The sequence below is a fragment of the Eretmochelys imbricata genome, chromosome 9, assembly GCF_965152235.1.
Source record: "Eretmochelys imbricata isolate rEreImb1 chromosome 9, rEreImb1.hap1, whole genome shotgun sequence".
NCBI lineage: Eukaryota > Metazoa > Chordata > Testudines > Cheloniidae > Eretmochelys > Eretmochelys imbricata.
The window spans coordinates 14852879-14863020 of NC_135580.1; the positions used below are offsets into that span (position 1 = coordinate 14852879).

The following is a 10142-nucleotide window of genomic DNA, read 5'->3' on the forward strand; positions in this document are numbered from 1 at the left end:
ACAAGAGACACAAAGTTTCAGCTTTTTTTGAGTGTGCATCTTTTACACTGCATTAGCACCTAGTCCATTTTGTTAACAAAAATGATTACTCTTATGGAACCGGGGAGCACTGGTTCCAGTAACAGAATGATATAACCCGATCTTTCCTGTTGCTGCCAAATCGTATATTTTATCTATAGGTTTATTAGATTATTACAATATTAAAAGATAAGAGTCCAAAAAGCAAAGGGAAATGTTGGCAAGAAGAAAGTGAATATGGATTTGGCAAAGGCATTGCAATGGCATTTGGGAAGGAGGCTGGGGCTTAGTTCCCAGTAAAGAGATGCCCACCCCACAATAGGTTGCACAAATTAACACTCTTACTGGCAATCTCAAAAGAGGAGCCAAATATGTATGGCCTGAACACTGAACTTCCCTGAGTCACACAGAGGGCGGTCCCTTCAGGATGAGGTTGAGGTGACCAGGCAATGGCAATATGGGACACTGCTGCGGACCATATTATAGCTGTCCTGTGAATAAAGAGAGGACAGTGCCCTGACCTGGTAAGCCATCACTTTTCACAAGCACTAAATAATACTTAAAAGATTTTTAAACATAAACTATGACTACTAAAAGTCCTAAGACTTTGACCCCACGTCCCACTTTCAAGGACTATTCTAAAAATTAATTCTAGGGAGCGAGAGGAGAAACTCCCACTCTTATGGACCGTGGACTGGAGTGGGTAGTGAGGAGGAAAACTCCATGAGCTTCCCTTTGGGCAGTTTCCTGTAAGTTCTTCAATTAGGGATCCTAGCCCTTCCCCTGTGAAAGTAGTAGTAACTCAGTTCCCAATCCCTGAGCGATCCTCCAAACTAGAGACACAGGGCCCACTGTGCAAAGTCTCTGTGCCCACACACTGGTCATCCGCCCTCCAGCTGTCTGGCAGCATTGCTTCAATGGACCTGTGCTGCCAGGATCTCTCCCACCTCCCACTTAAAGGGGGTTCCACGGCACAGAGGGACTACTAAAAACTGTGGGCTTGATGCAAAGTCTGTTTAAGGTAATGAAAGCCTTTCCATGGCTTTAGATCAGGCCATTAATGCATCCTCAGGTTGCATTTCTTCCTCCCTCCCTCTGGGAAGGGATAGATCTCTGTGTGGAGAATCTCTCTCTATGTAAAGCCTGGAAGGACTATCCCCCACTGGGCTGAACCTCACATTGAGAGATTCAGAAAGACAGTAATTTTCTGCTCTTTGTAAAACATGCTTTTCCATCAGGGGGTTGCAGCCATGTTGCACGCATAAGACGACCAAGAGAGGCAAGGCTTTTAAGATGCTTTCTGTACCTCCTTTTCTCAAAAGAATATTGGAGGGAGGGTTGTGCCTTTCACGTACATTTTACAACCAGTTTGTAATGTGGGCTGATCACTTCTGATATTTCCAATAAAACGGTATTTAAAACTTCAGAATCACCCCCAGTTCTTTTGTGCCACAGTTTAATGAAGACATTTGCAACATCCTGCAAGTACGTCATTATCTCCTATAATTATATAATTACAATTTTAATGAAATGATTGCATGTGCAGTAGATGCATAGATATAATTATGGTAATTGCATAAATACCTGTTTCTCAGCTAACAGTTACTTTAAAGAAGGCCTTTGCAAAAAGGGTAAAATATGAGAAACTGAATCTTGCCAGGGAATGAATACAAATATGGTTTGTATTTTCTATATGATTTCACCCTCTAGATCTTCCGTGTATATTCTTTTCCCCATACTGCATAATAATGAAAGGTTCAAAGATATATTTTAGTGAATATTAAATCACGCTAAAAGACTTTGATACTGTTTCTGATCCCAAAGCCCACTGAAGTCAATGGAGCCCTAAAACAGTGATCTTATGTGGCTACTCAGTACCTTAAACAAGAGATTGGGCCCTGAACTGCCATCTTTATACTGAAAAAGAAAACGTATGCAGTTATAGGAGAAGAATCAGTGTTTTCATTCATCTCTAGAAAGCAAGAACCAAATTCTGGATCGCTGCACAAATCCTGAGAAAACGGGCCTTGTGCAGGTATTTTCTACAGCAGCTTGGTATGGGAGAAGAAGCTATTGTTCAGCTTTTGTAAGCATTTAAGCACATGCTTAACTTTAAGTATGTGAGCAGTCCCACTGAAATCAATGCGACTACTTACATGCATTAAAAAAAGTGCATTGCTGAATGGGGATTAGATTTCTTACAAGTATTTGCACATGCGTGTTACAATTGGATCACCACATTCCCTAATCCAAGCTGGGAAGGGTGGGTGAGATGCTATCATCATTTACCACAGTGCCTGAATTGTTTGATTTCTTGAAGGCTCATCTTTACTCTCTGCAGTAACATTTATTTTACCAGGTTTAGGGATGAAGGCACAGCCTAAAAAATGTGATTATGTTTAATTTTAGTTTGACTATGAGTCCATCTTGTGATGGCTACTAGGATGATCCGAGGAATGGAAAACTTGTCTTATGAAAGGAGACTCAAGGAGCCTGGCTTGTTTAGCCTAACTAAAAGAAGGTTGAGGGGAGATATGATTGCTCTCTATAAATATATCAGAGGGATAAATACCAGAGAGGGAGAGGAATTATTTAAGCTCAGTACCAATGTGGACACAAGAACAAATGGATATAAACTGGCCACCAGGAAGTTTAGACTTGAAATTAGACAAAGGTTTTTAACCATCAGAGGAGTGAAGTTTTGGAATAGCCTTCCAAGGGAAGCAGTGGGGGCAAAAGATCTATCTGGCTTTAAGATTAAACTCAATAAGTTTATGGAGGAGATGGTATGATGGGATAACATGATTTTGGTAATTAATTGATCTTTAAATATTCATGGTAAATAGGACCAATGGCCTGTGATGGGATGTTAGATGGGGTGGGATCTGAGTTACTATAGAAAATTCTTTCCTGGGTATCTGGCTGGTGAATCTTGCCCATATGCTCAGGGTTTAGCTGATCGCCATATTTGGGGTCGGGAAGGAATTTTCCTCCAGGGCAGATTGGAAGAGGCCCTGGAGGTTTTTCGCCTTCCTCTGTAGCATGGGGCATGGGTCACTTGCTGGAGGATTCTCTGCTCCTTGAAGTCTTTAAACCACGATTTGAGTACTTCAGTAGCTCAGATGTAGGTGAGGTTTTTCAGGAGTGGATGGGTGAGACTCTGTGGCCTGCATTGTGCAGGAGGTCAGACTAGATGACCATAATGGTCCCTTCTGACCTTAGTATCTATGAATCTAAGCTGCTCAACACAGCTTGCCTTATCGCTGCAGCAGTGGCTTTGGCCTGGACTCCAAATGCAGTTTTTGGCCAGTAGATATACAGACAGATCAAACCCCTGCCCACCACAAATAAAATCACCATAGAACACGTCCAATCCCCACCTAGCCTCTTCCCACTGCAAACTGGAGTTGAGGCAATCCTGGTCAAGTAAGGGCCTTCCACACCTTTAGCAGCTGGGGAAGGTAAAATGCAGCACTGAGGCAATTTCCCTTCCTTTGCCACGTTATTAATAAGCAGGCCAAAGATTGGAATTACAATACGTTTACTGTATTGTTAGTGTTTTTGATTCTCTGAAAAGACAAGTACCTGTTCCTAACAGGTAAGATGTGAACTGCTGTGCACTTAGAGACTGCCCCTGCATCGCTTACACATGAGTACTCTTTGCTCAAGTGAGCAGTCTACCTCAGTGGACTACCCAGCAGAGTAAGGAATTACTCTGTAGTGTAAGGGGGGGGGGGAACGACAAGATCAGCCCTTAAATTTCATATCTGAATTAAGTGTATTTCTGAAGCCAAATAATGAGCTATAGCCAGGGGCAGATTTTGGCTGCTGCTTCAGTGGCATAGGAGAAGGGTCACTTTACCCTGCTCTTCTCCCCCCCCCCGACCCCCCCCCCCACTGCCAGTACAGACATAGCAGGAGGAGCGGGGAAGGGGAGAATAGCCATAGCACTTGGCTCCATGGAGATTCTGGATTGTGCTACAGTTAATAAGCAATCTAGGAAAGGCTGTCATAAGTTGGACCAACCCTGGAAGCTGCTCCAATTTATGTCTGGGGCCCCCAGAGCAGCCCAGAAGCCAAGTCGTGTAAAGATGGCCTAAAGGCAGCTTTGCCCCACTTCCCCTCGTGTTGGACATTTGGTGCTGCCTCTTTCAGGAGATGCCGCGTGGAATCTGGCCTCAAGAGTTTGTTATTGCGAGCATGCAGAAATAATGAGCAAAATAAAAAAAATAATATTAACAAGTGAAAGGAAAATACTTGATATCCCAAAAACAAATCTCATTGATGTTAAGCTCATTAGAGCGGTAAGGTTCTGAATGCAGAGCAGAATTAACAATACTATAGATATCAAAGGAGAAAAAAAAAAGAAAAATCAGCGAAAGGAAGGGTAAGGCATGGAAATCTGACAAAATAAAGTAAGTGAAAGGGCAAAAGAATTATGAGTGTAAAGAATCTGAAAAAAACAAGAAAAAGATATTTGTAGTAATAATCAAGTTATAAGTGGATTATTAATGTTATAATTGAGGCAATCTTTAAGAATGGCTCGACAGAACATGGAGGCATATTTTCAGCTTCAAAATATATATAAAGAATTGCTAAGAATGGTACTTGTATCCGTGTATATTACAGAGAATAGGGGAATGAAGAGAATGAACTCAGGGGAATAATAATACAATAAGATTTGACAAAAGGAAAGCACAAGAATCAGAGCTATTGAAACGCTGAAAAGTCATCCAATCTGTTCCCCTGCCAATATATACAAATGCACCCCACCAGCTATTTTCTACAGCTTAGTCCAGCATAGCTCTAAGTACAAAATTCAGAAAGAACAGTTAAAATATTAGCTCATTGGCTTATTGCATTCAACTAGTCCAAACAAGAAAGGGGGACGGGAGAGAGTCAGAACAGCTGTATGCTATTTAGAACAGTTTTATCTGGATATTGATATTTCAGAGCCCTGCATATCTGTGTGTGGGAGGATGTAGAAACTGAAAAGGTAAGCGGTAAAATCAGGAACATTGGAATGAAACAAGTTTTAAACTGAACAGAATTAGAATAGGATTCCAGTCTGATAAAGTTACATCTATAGTCGAGGTATATGCCTCAAGCTTCTTTACAAAGTAATGACAGTGTGTTGGCCGCATTGCAGGAGCTCACAGGTTGCCTAAATAGCTGTACATTTAAACATGGCTTCCATCAGTACAGATGGCATTAGAGGTAGTTGGTGTTTGAAAATTCAGAGTCTGAAAAACCTTCTACCTCAAGCATTACCTCTCTCAGAAAAACGACTGTAGAAAGTGTGCTAGAATTCAAGCATTTTACATTATTTCAAATGGGTCATTAAACTACTCATAGTCTTTGAAAACTGCCACCTGACCCTAACAGCTTTAGATTGTGAAGGGATGAAAGGGTCTGTACAAGACAATGTTTGGTTCATTATCTTCCTCCATGTATTACTAGTAGAGAGGTGCAACAGGAAATGCCTGTGTGGTGGCTAAAGAATGAAAAACAGGAACAAACAATACTTCAAACACCAACAAAAAATGGAACATTCTTGTTTTATGTAGTGCACTAGCGTTGGGGACCATGGTGCTAAATTAATGCCTGCTGGTACTGCAGGGATGAATCTGGCCTCCTGAGTCGTGTCAGACTGATTGCCTTTCAGTCAGGAGGCATCAGAGGTAAATCCTCCCAGTAAGAGCTTAATGCCAGACTTTCAAAGATAGTAGGTGCCGAAAGCCAGCCTGTAGGCGAGGTATGAAAGCAAGAGGTTCCTTGTGCTTCCCCCTCCACCCACTTTTCCCAGGGAAAGACACAATCTGATCCTTAGTTCCTGGGAAATACTAGCTGAAGTAGATCTGTGTTCCTTACAAAAGGTGGCATAGTATGTCCTCAACTTCCACTGAAATTAGAAATGAGGGTTCTTGCAGGAGGTGGTCAGCATTTCGCAAGACCTGGTCCGAGATGACCAAGAGTGAGTATCACTGAAATATGCAAAATTCTTACAGGAACACAGAAGACACTACAGGATACAAGGCTATCTGAGCTAGCAGTCATCTTTATTTGAAGAAGACAGCTCAGTGAATTTACACAAATCTCAGTGTCCATCCCTTTCTTAGGTTACGTTCACTCCTGTTTATATGAACACTTGACACCAGGACAACCAGCATTGCCAAATTCTTTTAGGAAACTTTGGAACAAACTAGCATGAAAAACAAGGCAGAACAAGTTAAGATAGGCTTCCTTTATTCCTTCTCAAATCCCTAAAATTTCTTATATTGCTAATGGCGCAGCTTTGTAAAGTTATTGATGCCATTCATAAAAAGCAACCGGGTGTGGTGGATTTTCCATCATTAAAAAAAAGTTTTAAATCGAGATTGGATGTTTTTCCAAAAGATCTGTTCTAGTTCAAACAGCAATTACTTCAGGGACAGTCTGTATCCTGTGTGAAACAGGAGTTCAGATAACATGATCACAATGTTCTTTTCTAGCCTTTCAATCTATAGTGTCCATTACAATGTATAACGTAACTTTTAAATTCAGTTGCCTTTCATTACCATGCTCACCTTCCTGGGGCTTCTTTCTATCTCATTCAAAATGTTGAATTTTCTTACTAATTAACTGGCAATTTTATATAGTTAGTGATTGACTGATCCAGTAACTGCCACCCACCATTCTATGAAACTGAGTTAGGGTGATTCCTTTCAGTGCTTGTACCTAGGATCTAAAAGTGTGGATGAATAGCAGCTAGAGTTATTCTGGGTATGTCCTTCAGGGTATATATACCCTGTATGTACTGAAACAAACTACTATAGTCATAGCCCAGAGATGTGGATCTGAATTTGTCAGAGCGAAAAAGGTAAGCTTCTGCTGTTCTTCGCTGTGCCATGCAGTGGATTATGGATTCAGTTGGAAGAGTAGCCACAATGTTTCAAATAATTATGTCTTTATTCTTTCAAGTTTATCTGCAAATAAATATGACCTTCTCACCTACAAGTCTCTCCCTTTTCCCCTATTTCTTGATTTTTTTAAATATTCTCTAATAGAAATTTGTGTAATCTTCAGAAAATGAGGGGCCCTGCATCTTTATTTATGACAGTGTGAATCAACCTCTGTGTGATAGCAGGCAACAGTTGCTCAATTAATTACACATGCTTGGTGATCTGCATAACAACCACCACTGCAGCATCACACGTTAGTTGAAGGACTGCAAATTATTGCAGTTATGAAAATTTGGAGATGGGAATAAGGGGTAATGTTCCCCAGAACACCCCTATTCTCTCTCCTTCCACCTTTGCTTGGTGTACTGCACTCCTACCAGACAGTCAGAGCATCTTTAAAGCACTAAGCAAAGTATAGAAGGATTTCCACCCCCCAAATAAGACTGGCATGGAAATATACAGAAAACATTGTCTTCTGCCTAAAGTCCAGAAAACTGCACAAAGGAATAGGCCTAAGCCATTGATAAAGTCAGTATTTTCAGACCAGATGCTTAGGCTGCTGTTCTAAATTTAGGCATTTAAATAACAGCAGATGATTTTTCAGAGGTGCTGAGCCCTCCCCACTACCACTGAAAGCCAGTAGGAATTGTAGTTGCCCAGAACCTTTGAAAAATCAGGCCATGTTTATTTTGATGCATAAATATGAAGTTAGGAGCCTAAACATTTTGGCCTAAGGATTTAAAAATTATTTCTTGACATCGCCCTTTATGCTTAATTATGCAGGAGAATGACATGTGGTTCTTGGCAAATTATATGAAAAATATTACGTCAGAACAACGAGATTTCTGAATTTATATGCTGGTCTGAATATAATGTTAATATGATGTTTCTACTGTGGATTTAAGAGTAAAAGCAACTTCTAAATAATACATTGTTTCGCATGTTTTAAATTGTGTTCATAAGCATAGCTGTATACATTTTATACTGTACCTCAATAGCTTTGGGAATCTGCAAATGTTCACAAAAGAAATTTGCAAGTTCTCCCTTACTAACAGAAAAAAGACTTTAATATTGGAAGACAAAAAATCAGCCAGGAGTTGTAGTTTCCAGGTTATGGGGTCAACATATTTTAACATTTCAGTACACCCCTAATAAGAGATTTCTAACCTTACAGATGAAGCAAAGGCAAACACACCCTCAATTCTTAGAACATATAAGTTTCCTAAATGAGTTCTGCTTTGGGGAGCTTTCCAACCGCTGCTAGGGCTTAATCACTACATCACTGAAATCAGTGGGTATGGGAGTTTTGCCATGGACGGCAGTGGCAGCAGGGCAATCCCTAATGCATATGCACCACCCACTGTGCACGCATATTCTGTAGTTATACTTGAATGCCACTTCTCTAGACTAAGAGGTCAAAGTACAGATGGAACTTGTCAATACAGTCAGCACAAGACAGTACAAGAGATATAATCAGGTGTAACTGAGTTCAGGCTTTACAAACGTTATCCTCTCATCTACTTTAACTAGGTCTCTATTTAATTATCTTTCTGACTTCATTAAATACAAGATATTCCCTAACCTTTCACTTCACAGGATCAGCAATTAGCCTTTTTACGATTTGTTACTTGTTCTTCCTCTGCAAAGTTTTGTTTTTCCCCCATTTTTTTTTTTTTTTTGGTCCACTTTTATACATACCTCCTTTTCTACAAATTTTCTTGCCGGGTTTTCTGGCACATTCCTTGGATATTCTTTTGACTGAAAAATGAATAGAAGACTAGAAAATAAAATGGAGCTCCATCACAGACAGTAGGAGCATGCAACACCACTATCTAACTTAAATATGGCCTGCTTTTATTAGGTGCGGAGGATTCCCAATTTGTTGTGCCTGCACATGCAATGGATAAATGTTGATGCATCTTCCCAGAAGTCAGTGGGTGGGAATGAGAATTAGGTACCAACTTCAACCTAAAGTACACGTGCTGTGGGAGAAAGAAAATGAGCGTAGACAGGGAAAAAAAATTATATCGGAATAGATGCATACACAGAAAAAGCAGCATGCATACATGTAAAATGCTGGCATGCAAACAAGGAAAGCCATGCATGCTACCAGTACACGTGAATTAATACTGTTAAACCTTAGAATAGGAAAATAAAAAGGTCTCCTTGTTTTGTCTGCTATTAACTCACCATCCTCAGTTGGGACATATATATTTAAATAGAGGCAGTCTTCACTCTGATCTTGTACATAGGTAGAAACTACATCCAAGTTATTAGTAAACCACACAGGGAGCATGACTTCGGGCAATCTGCCTTCTATAATGTTCTGCGGACACACTGGAGCAAACTGAGTAGCATTTTTGATATCTGACCATGGAGATGGAGGTTCAGGAGGTTGAAAGCGATGCTCTCCTACTGGTGGGGCAGCATACGGAACCCCAAGAAACTGAATAACAGGCCCCAAAATTTCATTATTAAGTTCCTTCTTAATCCCTCTTATCTTGCCAAAGTTGGTGGTCACGAGTGGGTCAATATCATCCAATTTTTGTGAGGACACAGCTGCAGCATGAAGCAAAAATCCAAGTATACAAAGAACGAAAGTGGCATCCAATCCCATGTGTAATAGACGGACCATCATCGCTCTCCATACGCAGTTCAGCCACACGGATCTTGGAAGGGCCATGGTCCCACATTAGTTGTATAGCTACAATGAAGCAATCTTATTTGTATCCACTTGTGTAAAAACAGGGCAACCGCAAGCAGTGGATCAAGTTTCCTAAATATGAGCCTGTCAGAAAAATCTCAAAAGGCTTTTCACACGGCAAGTGTCTTCCATTGATTCCACACTTATTGAAGCAGCATCTTCACACAGCACTATTTATCAGACTACATCCTATTGACAATTCTGTTTTCCATAGTAGCAATATGCAGAGAGCGGCCATTTACTGCAGATTTCCCTCTTATAAATCAAATCCAATTAGCTGCAGATCTATATCCTGGAGAAAATGAAAATAAATCATTAGTAAGAAAGAGCTAATATGGGCAGAGTGATAACTAGTTATTTTACAAGTTATTGCACACATATTAATATTTGCTAGAGCCATGTAAGTAAAATTCTACAGTAGGTAGTTTATGGGTTCCATGAAATGACGGGTGAACTACTGATTATTGGATTATTTACAG

The 10142-nt window shown here is 40.3% G+C and overlaps 1 protein-coding gene across 7 annotated transcripts in view; it reads right to left on the reverse strand.

The window, feature by feature from the left end:
• The window catches only part of NLGN1 (neuroligin 1), a 449301-nt gene extending 439659 nt beyond the window's left edge, over positions 1-9642 (reverse strand). For 4 of the 7 annotated variants that reach the window (XM_077826030.1, XM_077826029.1, XM_077826028.1 and 1 more), the window contains exon 1: positions 9150-9642. In XM_077826030.1, coding sequence (XP_077682156.1) covers positions 9150-9642 — 493 coding nt within the window. Of the gene's footprint in view, positions 1-8657; positions 8718-9145 lie in introns of all 7 variants that reach the window. The other 3 variants (XM_077826027.1, XM_077826025.1, XM_077826032.1) reach the window with 2 other exon arrangements.
• Positions 9643-10142: the final 500 nt, after the last annotated feature.